The 13,540-nt window shown below is 40.1% G+C and overlaps 1 protein-coding gene across 5 annotated transcripts in view; it reads left to right on the forward strand.

The window, feature by feature from the left end:
• rtkna (rhotekin a) overlaps positions 1-13,540 on the forward strand; it is a 58,890-nt gene that overhangs the window by 17,284 nt on the left and 28,066 nt on the right. The window contains exon 1 of one of the 5 annotated variants that reach the window (XM_075468725.1): positions 10,927-11,572. The exons of the other annotated variants lie outside the window; for them this stretch is intronic. Coding sequence (XP_075324840.1) covers positions 11,546-11,572 — 27 coding nt within the window. The 5' untranslated portion in view covers positions 10,927-11,545. Of the gene's footprint in view, positions 1-10,926; positions 11,573-13,540 lie in introns of those variants that run through there. 5 annotated transcript variants of the gene reach the window in all.

Here is a 13,540-nt window from a genome sequence, read left to right on the forward strand (position 1 = left end):
AAAAACACAGTTTCACAGATGAACATAACTTATCTCTTACTCTGTGCTCACGTATTTGGTGTTATTGAAACGCTTTTAACCAGTCTTTCACAATGGGTTGTGTCAGTGAAAGTGTGTTTAAGAACGTGGTCTAGTTTTCTATTTCATGATGGGTTCACCCAACGCACAAGCAGTGTCACTGATAAATGAAATCTATTTTCAGACGTTTTCCTTTCATCACAGTGTATCTCTGTGTTAACTGGTGGAGTGTGCGGCTGTGGCTTGTTGTAAAGTTTGCTGAGGGTAGCTTGAACAATCTTTCTATGTGACGAACAAGTGGCTCTGATGCTGGTGTGGTCTCTCACTTTACAGATGGCAAAGCTCTCACTGACAGCAAACAGAAAACAACACTGCATGCCATCCATCTCTCCCAGTGTCTCCCCTTTCAGCCGAGGCTCACACACAGTCCACAGCTGCACATATGGGCCTCATAAGCGTAGGCTCATATTGTGTTCAGAGGAATGAAATGTTTAACTAGAGTGCAATAACTTACCTCCTTGTAGCAAAACTGTACAATCTCCGTCCCTTTACTATATTAGAGAAAATAGTTGAGAAATATTTTCTTTGTTATTCAGAAAAGGTTTGAAGGAATATGAAGTATATGGCCCTTGGAAACATTACAGGGATTTCAAAGGGAAATTATATTTGTACTTCATTCTCTGGCTCCAAAATCTGAAAATGTGTTTGTCTGTGCAGCAGCTGTGAAGAAATAAAAAAAAAAAAGATTTTTTCACACTCACTCTCAGATGAAATCTGTCCAAAAAGTCTGGGCTGTATATGAAAGATGATATTACTCACTTGATATGTTGACCACATTATTTATCTACTTACTGTCTTATCCAAGCAACTTAAAACGCAGAACTGCAATTCAAAGGGTCCCAGCAAATACACCTGCCAGGTTAATCCTAGATCTGAGCGATGGTTTTCACAAAAACACACTTCCATACATTTATAAGTAAGTTAAGAGCAGATATTTGACCACGAAGTGACTCCTGACAACATCAGCCTTTGGGAAGCCTGAATTATTATTGTTTTTTTTGTGTGGTTTGTTGTGGTTCTGTAATTCTTGCACTGTCTTTGAAACTCTGATTAAACTCAAACCACATGTGTTAAAGGATTAAGTATAAACAGGGATTTTTTTTCAAAAGCCTGTGGCCTGAAATACACGGCGGAAAACTGGGTATCACGAGTTCTTTTCAACAACAAGTTGATCAAGCAGTAATCTGGTATGTAGGTCCTGTCACACTGTCTTCTTTGATGAAGAAACTTGTTTACTGCTCGAACATGGGTTGAAAAGTGGCGCTTTGTCTTATTATTAAATGGGAGACATTCTTGTGGAATATCGGTGTCTCTGTCCAAAGATCTTTGTGCATGTAGGAGTATTTGCTGCCTCAGTTTTAGTTTGATTTTTGCTAATTCAATTGCAAGTGTGGACATGTATAATAACACGATAAGCCCCTACATAACCACATGGGACAACTCCCCTGTTGCCTCTCCTCCTTCACAGGGAGTTCAGAGGTGAGGGTTAGCTGCAGAGGCAAAAATTCAGATTGTTGGATGTTTTTGCTGGTAGACACTCACTTGTTTGCTCACATGCTCATTCATTCAGTCACCCTCTCTCTTTCCCTCCCTCCCCCATCTCTCCAGCCTGGGTGGGTTTATGAGACAGGGATTCTTTGTATATGGCTGGGCTCCATAGCTCACTGTCTAACTGTAATTTCAGCAAGCTATGGCTGCCTTTTTTGCTGCAGGGTCCTTCATAAACGTCCTGTTGGGAAATGAAAACTTGCAGTTATTAAACTGTAAACCCTTTCTCCTCTTGTTTTTTTTTTCACCCTGCAGCAACATGCAGCATATCTGCAATCTGCTCCCCCCATGCACAAGCATGCACATTTACATTTATGACATATAGAGGTAACTTTTCTTACTGTTACAGAAGATGAGTGTCTAGCATTTTGGACAAAACTTAAAGAGACTAGATTGTGCATATATGAGTCCCAGAATTCCTTAGGCACATATAATCGCTGTCAGGAGGGGGGGGAACAGCCATTGTGTTATTTTCAAGCTCAGTTGGAAGTAACATTTCTGCTCTTCAGGTTTTAACAAGTCTGTTAGACAAGCAATGGCTACATTCTTGGCTTCAGTGCACTGTTTTCTTTCTTCTTCCTCTCTTATGAGGCCCATGGGACAGTGCCTCTTCTTTAGTTGTGTATAAATTGCAAAAGCATTTTCGCCACAGGATACAGGATTTGCCTCAGAGGAGAGGTGGTTGATGGGAAACAGGAAATGGTCATGTGTAATTATGGTTTCCCACCGGGAGAGACAACCTAATGTCATTGAACCTGCCAAAAAATAGAAGCATACTTACATTTCCTGTTAACAAAAACCCCTAATACACACATTTTTTCTTATCAATTTCATATCTAATGCTAGTTTCCTTCCTCACATCGCCCTCTCGTCCTTTCCCCATGTTCCTATTGACAGTACAGACCTTAGATGGAGACTTTGTCCTTGTTCTATTTTTAGCCTGTTAAGAAGTCTCTGAGGTTTGTTTTTAAAAACCAGGCTTTATGTTGAGAGCTTGATTCTGTATGAGTAAAGTGATTGTACAATGCATTTTTCTGCGTTTGAGTGTGTGTGTGAACTGGCTGCTGCTGATCATGCCAGCGATATCATAGAGTCGGCTTTGACAGATTCCTTTTTGGGAGAATACAGACTGGGAATTGTAGACAAAGTAAATCTTGTATGTTATCAAAATTCCATGCTGAAGATCAGACTTAAGCATTGTTAGTAGTTTTGTATTATCTTGTATTTTGGATGGAAGTTAAAACCAAAACGTCTGGATTTTACAGCATTGTCAAGCAGCTTACTTTTATAGACATACATATTTTAGGGTCCCTGAAATTATTGTGTTGATAAACGGACCACTTTGAACTTTGATGTTTTTGAACAAGTTCCACAGAAATCTGTAAGCAAACAGATGCATGTTGACCCAAAAAGTTGTAGGAGCATATAGTTCATCTCTAACCCTGGTTGACTGTGAGCTCACATGGGGGTCAGATGTCAGTTTCTTGTTGCCTCACCCTCGACTCATGCTTGACCTCTCACATGCTCCAAAATCCTAAACTTAGCTCTGGCAAAGGCTCAGATATTTTTACAGATTCTGGACACTGCAGGCAGATACTGTGTGCATGCAGCATCTCTTCATCTGAACTTGGAGCCTGGGCCAGACTGCCTGAACTATTTGATTAAGTAAGATTTAGAAACGACGCCCAGCAAGATTCTTGTGTGCTCTGTTTGAAATTGCACTGATGTAACTCTACAGGAATGAATATTCCGTATGATTTAGTTTGTTCACTTGCACATGTGATGCCATGTGCCTGAAAACTTTGCTGCGTCTATTTCTTCTTGAATTTATAATTGGAGAGTTGAATGTGTATGAAGTCTTTCAAATATTATCAACAGGAATTGGGTCTGGACTCCATAGTGGTCAGTCCATGTGTGAAAATGATGTCTCATGCTCTCTGGACCCCTCTTTGACAGTTTGAGCCAGATGAATCCTGGCACTCTAATCTTTGAATATGCATGGCCATTGATTATGTTCTGCTGTCCTCATTTTTAGGCTCTTAATGTCGCTAAACTGACCAACTAAACTGACCCCAGTAAAAGTCTACGATGGGACTTTTTTGGTGCTAGGCAGCATATCTTCTTGTTCCCTGTAACTGAACTGATAAATCCTTGCTCCGATGATGAACTGCAGTGAGAGAAAAGATCATTGTTAGATAATTAGATCTGTTATGGGGACTGAAAATCAGTGCATGTTGGGTTTAATTTAAAACCTCCGGCTGTCCTGACCGAGACTCATTTTATTTGTAGTTTGTGGCTGCATCCTATTTTCTAATATAACACCCATCTTCAAATGATAATTTAATATTTATAAAAATTAAGATAGGATCAAAATGCAAGTATTTGCAAATCATTAAACCCTATATAAATAATGCAATAACAACAAACAAAAAAACAGATGTTTTGTAGTTTGCTTTGTTTGTTTTAGTTTTATTTAGTCTTAGTTAGTCTCCACAATATGTTATTTATTTATGTAATGCCAGCAACACGCTACCTAAAACTTGGGAATGTTCAGATCCCGACATATCTTTTTATATACAGTCTGTGTCCATGACGGAATCGTTTTTATATATATATATTTTTTTGTGTTAGGAATGATTTCAGCTTGTATTTTAGGATGTGGCAACAAAATGTCATAACTGATGGATCTTTTTCAGAAATGTTCCTCCCAATTCTGTGAGTCTTTTAATATTATGGATTTTAGATGAGCAAATCTGAGGAAATTCTTAGACTGTTCAGCCATTTGCCTGTGCAGCTTTTCACAGAGCGGTAAACAGCTCTCCATCACTTCTAATGAGATGCTTTTCAAAGCAGTTTGTTGTTGCTGATCTGTTGCCAATTACCATGATTAGTTTTTGAGGTGTTCCAAAAGGTGTTATTTGGTTTTTAAATGATTTGCAAATACTGTTTTTATTTAATAGTGTCGTGAATTTTGGGGGGAAAGTGGTGTACTCTTGCCTTTCTGAAGCATTTTTAAAAAATCTTGTAGCCTCGCTATCCTCAATTTGATCTGTTTTCATTGCATCTAACACTTTGTGAAAAATGTATCACTGCAGCATTCAGGTTGGGATCAGTGCCTCAGCAATGAGCATTTGAAATGTGTGTGTGTGTGTGTGTGTGTGTGTGTGTGTGTGTGTGTGTGTTAGTTCAGCTGCAAGGTTGTTTAGGTCACTCTCTAAGCAATACCAGCCACAAGTACAAGGCGTGTAAAAGCTAACAGAGCCTGCTCTCGTGTGCTGGATACACAATTTTGAGCTGAAACACATTCCTCCACAACACACTGCATCATTGTACACCACTCCCTGATGAGCTCATCTGTGTGTGTTTGTTTGCTTCTGAGAGTATGTGTAAGAAAATATTTCCAAAGAGCAATAAGCTAATACTGTAAGCTATGTAACCTTTAAATTAATAAGCATATCACCGTTGGTTTCACTTTTTTTTTTGAAGGGCTACATTTATATGTTTTGCATGAGATGGAAGGCCTAAAATGAACAGACAGTCATGTTTATTTACAAATAGGGTTTATGTACATGTGTTTGGGTGTGTTTGCTATGTGTGTGTGTTTTGCATTACAAGTGTGGCAACTTTACACTGGATTGCTACAGTAGTTTGCAGTTCTTCCAGAGCTGTATGCCAAAGGCAAGCACAGTGTGTGAGGAAGAGGAGAAAGGGGGCTTTGTAACACCTACTGCTCCCCACCAAGCCTTCCACTCCTTCTGGGAACAGCATTTAAACCTCCTAACCCACAGCAATTCAGCTTGTTTTAGTTCTGCTGTTTACAGTCCAAATCAGCTGGCGCCCCACTTGATTTCTCCTGCCCCGACTTTCCCCATACCCCCCTAGATGTTACCACAGTGCCGTATTCCCCGCTGTACCTCAGTTCTTACCCCAGCCATCGCCCATTCAGTGGTTAGGAGGAGCAGCACAGGAACTGAATAGGAACTCTGTGTGAGCAGGAACAAGTTGGACACTGTGGGCTGATCCAGCTTCCTTTGAAAAACAGCAGACACGAGCCAGGGGAGTGAGAAGGAGAAAACACCAAGCCAAAGGTGTTGATATTGGAACATCAGCCTGCCTGCCTGCACCATTCCAGCCAGTCCTATTTTGTCGTTTGCCTCCCTATTTCCACTATCTCTGTCGGAAGCTGTTTGACTGTTTGGCTCTGCTGTTCTCAACCTTTATCTCTCTGTTTTACCCAACCTTCAACAGAACATCTCTTTAAACCTCCTCCTTTATTCTTTCTGTTTTCACTTGAAAAAGCACAAAGACAGAAGATGTCTGAAGTTTACATCTGGAAATTTGGAGCCGCTTAAGCTTGAGATAGCAGGCATTTTTTAAAAGTCTTTGCCTATTTGTGTTTGCCACTGTTTTCAGTGGGGATATTTAAACTGATGTTAAAGGAAAAAAACACCATTTGGTGTGTTTAGCTAGGCCTTTTGATATTGCTGCTATGTTAACACAATTGTATCCTTTTGTCTGCATGATCCATATGTGCATTTTTCCTGCTGATGAGCCCGTGCTGTGTACATAATTGTGTGGAAGATTACACATAATGCAGTGAATATATTGATTTATTTGTCTTTGATGAGGATTATATGGACCAAGCAGTGGGTGTTTGTCCGTGCATCTATTCGTGTTTGTGTGTTTTTGATCTCTCTGTCCATCTCACCCTTGCCTTTCTGCAATGAGATTGTCCTGAAACAGAGAGTGGGTGGAAGTTTGAGGAGGCGGGGAACAAGTGCTAAGTAAGAGCTCTCTAAACCAACAATTACCTCCATGAAAGCAATCCATTCCCTGGTGTATGTTCTCGCACACTTGAGAGCATGAGTAGCATCGGCATCATCACTGTATCCATCAGGATTGTGAATTTTAGTGCAGCACAAGTTTGTGTATTAGCAGCAAGCCAAAGTTTCTAATTGAATTGGCGCTCTCAGCAGGAGCCTTGTCCTGTGAGCTGCTGCATGCATCTGAACTGTTGTCTGAGAGTGGCGTCAGTGGTTTTTTTTTGGGGGGGGGGGGGTTGGCAGGTGGAACTACTTTCTCATCATTTGCAGGACTGCTGTCAGACCATCTGAGAATTTGTGCTGCTTTCATCCAGAACAAGAGGGAATTCTTTGCTTCTTCTTTAATGACGCAATGCATTTATTGTCTCTGTCTCCATATCTAATTTCCCTGAAGTCTGTGGGATTTAATAAACACCATGTAAATTGCGGCTCGGCTGAGTTACCGCTGGCAAAATGTTATTACATGTTAAGTGACTCAAATAAAGCATTTTAACTTCTGAGCTGTGTAAATCCATTGTGGTGAATGTGTTGCCGTGAGGTGCTGTTATGGCTAAATGTGGACTATCACAGGGGAATTCCCGGCTTTGAAGGTGGGGGCAGCAGCAACCAGGTTACATCTGAGGGGTAAAGCAGCTGAAAGAATCCTCCTGTTGTGTTACGAGGTGTTGATGGGCATGGCTGAGCCGTGCATCCCTGCCCCACCAAAAAGAAAAAAAAAAGAAAAAAAATTCCTAGTCTCACCATGATTAGATCAGTGAAACTCTCCTGCTAGATGATGTCATGTTTGGTACTTGGGGTTAAAGGCTCAGGGTCACATTCAGAGAGGCTGTGTTTTTTTGTAGGAGGGGGAAATCCTTTGAGGGCTTGATGAATTTGACATGCACTTTTCTTCTCTTCGCTCTCTTTGCTTGACCATACACACACACAATGCTTTGATTCTGATCCTGTCTGTGTCCTCCATTGCACGCACTTTAGTGAAACTTCTCAAGGAAAGCCAGCTTCCAGATGTTGTCAGACATTGAGTTAGCGTCCATATGTCAGTATATGTTTTAATCTTTTAATCAGCCATAACAGGTAAAGGTTAATCTCTCTTGCCTTCACTAGGACTGACTAATAAACTGCATAGAGCTTCCTATTGGCTCTGGTAAGAAACATGGCTCCATTTGATTGGCTGTGAAACAAAGCTAACCAAAGACCCCCTATTAACCCCTCTTACGCCAATCTCGTCTGTGTCATTTGTCAGTGTGTCAGCGGACACACAATGTCTTTCAGTGGTTATGTAACAACACACGCAGGTTTATTTAGGCACTTTTTTAGGTCGACATGTTAACACGCATCCAGCTCATGTCCTCACAGCTGGTGATATATATATCCATGATATATATATATGTGTGTGTGTGTGTGTGTATATATCTATTTAACTCTCTCTCTATATATATAGAAAGATAGAGGGATGGATATTATCCCTGCTGGTATAACTTGCGTAGTATACCAGTAATGCTTTGAACAGCACCTTATTATTTTTAATTAAGTTGTTTGTTAAAGTTCTACTGCAGACATGTATATATTATTTAAGTGTTGATAAATATTGTTTGCAGTTATGTCACTTCATTCTTGTTTGTATGTCTGCAGAGGTGGCCATGCTCACATTTGGCCAAAGAGGGCTGGTAGGCTGACAACCTTAAACACCGGAGTGAATTTTATTATTTGAGCGTTACTTGCTCTGTTAAAGACCAACATAAAACAAAACAGACAACAACAACAAAAAATCCGGCAGAGGCAGTGTATAATGTATAGATGTATAGTTTTGGGTTCACATTTTCAGTTTGTTTCTAGGCTTCGAATAGACACACAGGTCTATTAGGAAAATATGCTGTATCAGTGTTGATTGTTGCAATGACAATATGACTTGTGATATACAAACTAATACTTTAGTATAGTGTCTTAATCTCAGGTGCAATAAGGAGGGCTAAATTTCACTTCTGTACCTGCGCAGGGTGACAAGTTGTAGAAAATGAACACAAACCTTGTGAATACAAATGTGCTTGTTTTACTTCTAGTCAGACTGTTTGCTGTGGAAAAAAGCTGTTTGAAACTATTTTCATTCAAATATATATATACACACACACACAGGTCATACTATTGCATCTTATTAAGGCTGTTTGCATGTTTCTGTGCCTTTGAGTCCATACCAAATAGCCCTGGAGACCTTTATTCAAACAAGCGGCTGTAAAATAAGTGAGTAAAATGTGTGAAAGAGAAACACAGCCTCATCCCTGAACTGCAGCTGTCAACAAATACACCAGATTAAAAAAATGTGGTATGCTTATTTATTGTGCAGTTACTCCTCATCATCCTCTGACTCAATTTCAAGCCCATGAAAACATTGGAAATTAAACAGAAAGGATACAGAAACATGTTCTAAATTTAGATACATGACCACCTCCTCTATCTACTTTGGGAAAGAAGGAATATGGAAACGGACATTCAGTAACAGTGTATGGGAAGTGAAATACTTGTTTGGGGAAAAGGGCTGTTGTTGGTGAGTCAATAGGAAGTGCTTGATTCTCAGATGGGGAGGGCTGAGTAGGTTAGTCTGGCCAGAGGAATGTCCTGTCATCCTGAGAAACCCAGTGTAATACTACTGGTAATGATGCTATCATTCACTCTGCTGGTCCAGATGAGTTCTGCAGCATCAAAAAACTGAAACTGCAAGTTTGTCTCTTCCCAAACTCTTGTGTATTCTCACACTCATTTATTTCTGTTTGGTTAGTACAGTCTGTGGAAATGGGTAGTTCAAAGCACCTCTGTTTTGTCTGATAAATCACTGCATCTTTTTTTATTGGTGTGTATCACACATGTGAGTGAAAATGTGCCTCAGACAGCTTTTCTATGGCTTGCTTCTTTGCAGAGCCAGTTGCTTATGAAACCTTAATCTGATTAACCATTGGATATTTACAGCTCTAAATCCTAAGTTATCGATGCTTATCTTATTTTTGTTGTACACACAGAGATGAGCCAAGACTGTGAGAGAGAGATTTGTTGGAGAGGGCTGAGGGATAATTAGAATACAGATATTATTATTCGACTTTGTTAACATACTTTTCTAGGATTTAATACTTATTTTTATGTTTATGCATTTGGCAGACGCTTTTATCCAAAGCGACTTATAAATGAGGATATAACATTACAGCTAACGTCGAAGCTAACAAAGTCAATAAGCTACAATAAGCTACATAGAAGCTACTTATGGCTTCAGTTAGAGTGTCCTTCGCTTACATAGTGGGTGTCATTAGCTGCAGATAAAGAGCTGTATTCATCCACCCTGATGTACTGATGTAGCATTGCTCCAATAAGATGGACTTTGTGGCTCTATTGCTGTTAGCCAAGTCTGCCCACAGACAGACTCTCTCCTCCACCATCCTGATCCTCCTACACTTCATCTGCTGCATCTCTGGCCTGCATTCCACTTCTCAACTCACCAGCAAATAACATAATAACACAATGAGATTGTGCCACATCACCCTGCTTACATTTAGGACTAGATGCAAACAAAAATAAGAACAATGCTTAATGTTTGTTCCTTGAAGAGGTACCTTTTCAGCCTATCTCTGACGCTCCACCTTGGGTTTTTCAGTGTGGATTTCCTGGAGCTGAATGCTCAGCTGACTATTGTGTTTTCCATTACCTTCTGTTCAAATATCATTCTCATACTTCACTAGTCGACAAGGGAATGTGCTCAGCTGCACACAACAGTGCACCTATATGTGCCCTGCAATAAGCAGAGGAAGGCTTACTAAGAAAAAATGCAGTTCCACTGATGGGGATTGTGTTGCTCTGCCAGTATATATATCGGGTGGAGGTTGCTTTCTGTTGTATGTTCTCCCTTTTGTGTATTCACACTTGACTACAGTTATGATTGAAGCAGCTAGCATTACCAAAATAATATCGCAATGATTATATATATTGTGTAAGGAATTTTAACTGTACTGACTGTAATACTGAACAGTGTGCATAATATAGGGATGGAAATGTAATGGTGTTTCGGAGAGTGACACAGCATAGGTACTTATGCTAAATTCCATATAAATTTGAGCAAAATAAATGGTGCTTGTGTATCTCAGTGCAGCCTACTTACTGTTGCCAATGTCTGTCTTCAGGGATGATATCCTGACATTGTTCTAGCTCCATAATGAAATTACTGGAGCCAGGATATGAGACAAAAAATGGAAGCTTTGGCTGTACTGCGCAGTAATACAAATAGCATATTGACCAATGCCTTTTGAATAAAGTTGAGTCATAGCTTAAAAGAGACATACGTGCTTTTCCACTGTGGGCGTTGTAGGCACATAGCGCCACAGCAGATTTTACATAGCACACTCCAGCCTGCTTAAAACTTTTGCCAAACTCGGAGCTGCCAAATCCTTCCTGCCGGTTCGTCATGGGAAACACTGAAGTGTGCCTGTGTACCAGAACTGATGACAGGATCATTCTCAGCATTTGCCTTATTTTAGCAGACTGGCTGTTCCTTAAACTGTCATAATGTTCCTAAAGGACCCGTGGAGGTTCCCACTAGACACCGCAATGGGAGACGCTGTCTTCGATGGCATTTCGCTCTCCTCTGTTTGCGCGCAGCCACACACAGATTAAGGACGCGCGCACACACACACACCCGCCTCTTTAGAAACGGCTCTCGGTTGGTCCATCAGTCGGTCAGTCTTTATCCTTCAGTGTGGTGGAGATGACGGTGAGAGTGTAAGTCTGGACTGAAGCAACTCGGACGACGAAGGCGACGATGCCGCTAACGAAGACCATACAGAGGGGTTCAAACACATGACCGCCATCCTTTCCAAACAGGAGTGGGGCTTGTGATTTCTGCACGGGGCAATACTACTTCATACGTTAAGAGACTACATATATTGTCGTATTTCCAGTGGATACTCACGTTTTGCCTATAAATGGAGGTGCCTGGGAGGGAAAAACTCAGTTAAGGTTATTAACGTTGAGTGTGGGACGCAAACCGGACCCAGTGGTTGCGTAACGCGCCCGTGCTGCCAGTTTTGGAGAGTTGGGAAGTGAAGTGTCCCTCCTTGGAAATGATGAACAACTCAAGGAATCTGAGGGTAAGATTTATTGTTTGTATTTCTGTGTTAAGATTCTGCTTTGAAATGAGATTGAAAATACCATTTGTATTACACGTCACACCTTGGCTTTATTCGTCACAGCCACGTAACGCACGAGGCTCCGCGATTCTACGATAAGCCAGAGAGCAGCAGCTTTGGAGACATCAGACTGACTTCATTTGATTGAATCATATCTGCTTTAATAACATGATGTACACTGTGCTGGAAAGACGCAATGTCACCAGCAAAAGCTGGGGCTAAATATCTTTACTTATCTTCAAGTCTTAGTGGTTGAACCTATAGGACCAGTTGATAGTGAATAAGGCTTTTGATTCAATTGCAACTCATTTGGACGACATGTGATTTCATGTACATTTAAACTTTTACTGATGGTTATCATGTATTCCCGAAGTAAAAGGACATCTGAACAATAAAGCTAAATTCGCACTAAAATGATAATTGACACAGGTATCTTAGAGTATGATAGGATATCATACTCGTTGACTAATAATCATAAATTTCACATTTTTAAGGGGGTTTGGCTACAACATATCTCAAAATGTAGTAATTGTGTTTGACTCATTACAAGTTGGACAGGTAGCAGGTGAAATTATTACATTTTCTTTGCATAATAATCTGTTCAGTTGTTGTAACATCTAATGCAAAATCAGTGGACTAAATGTGAGAAGCCAGTAGCACTAAATTTTTGTATAAACATCAACCAGTGTCTTTGAGGAGGAAGATGAGACATATGTGGGATTTTCCTGCAGTTATGACTTAGACCTCCTTGTCATTGTTTCCCTTAACATGTGGATAATTCTTGCCCAAATGCCTTAGCACAGAAATAACTACACTTACAGAGTGTGTAAGCACAGTTAGTGTGTAGAAAATGCATTTACATGTGTAAATATTTTGGATATCATCACATTTTCATATCATTAAAGGGACACTATGTAATTTCTTCCCCCATCTAGTGGTGCAATTTTATTTTGCAAAGTCGAATGAATTTGCTCTCTAGCGCCTCACGTTTTCAAATGTGCGCTGCAACTTCTTGAACTACTGCAAGCGGAATGTGTCAAGATTCAAGAAGCTATAGCTTCAGACTCAAGGTCCATACAAACAAAAAGAAATCAAGACACACAGTACAAAGGATTACATAACACACATACAACAACACTATGAATACAGATGACAGATAACATGTCAGATAACATAACATCTCCTTTGGTGTGCAAGCAATACAATTAGTCATATTCCGGGATTTACCGGAAGTGACGTCGACGCAGCGTTAGCATTAGCCTGCGTTAGCAATAGAAGCATTAGCAGCGGTAAATAAACTCCCGGTAAACTTACAAACTTTCTAATGCCTCGTTTTGTGAGTTAAGAGCCTATGTGTACTACGGCAGAAGTTTGGTAACAATCAATGCATTATTAGTGGGATCATTTACGAGATAAAAACTATTTAGCATTTTTTTTTTTTTTTAAACTTTATTAGTAAATCAACAAAATAACAGTTTACAAATGTGAGCATAACGCCAAAAAGAAGATATCCAGGGGGAGCATAGGAATAATAATAAAAAGAAGAAGATGATGCACTTACAAAAAGAAAGCTAATGAACACAAAGACATATGTGCCAAGGAATAAAATCTATTTAGCATTAGCGGCTGTAAGCCATTTGGCGGAAATGACGTCACAATGACGTCATTTCTGCTTGTAGGCCTGGTGGGGAAATCGCGATTCGAAGTGCTTTATGTCCCTCTCGGCACTTCGTCATTTTTCATAGACCGGAAGGACATGGCAGCCTCCATAGAGCTTACCTGCTCTATGTAGATACAGACAAGTTATTCTTCACTCAGGAGGATAAGTGAGATTTTTGACAGAGATCATTTTACACCAATGAGGACTAACTTATGAATGAATATGTTGATTTGAGCTAATAAATGACTTAATTTATTACATAGTGTCCC

This window comes from Odontesthes bonariensis, chromosome 6 (assembly GCF_027942865.1).
Source record: "Odontesthes bonariensis isolate fOdoBon6 chromosome 6, fOdoBon6.hap1, whole genome shotgun sequence".
Taxonomy (NCBI): Eukaryota; Metazoa; Chordata; class Actinopteri; order Atheriniformes; family Atherinopsidae; genus Odontesthes; species Odontesthes bonariensis.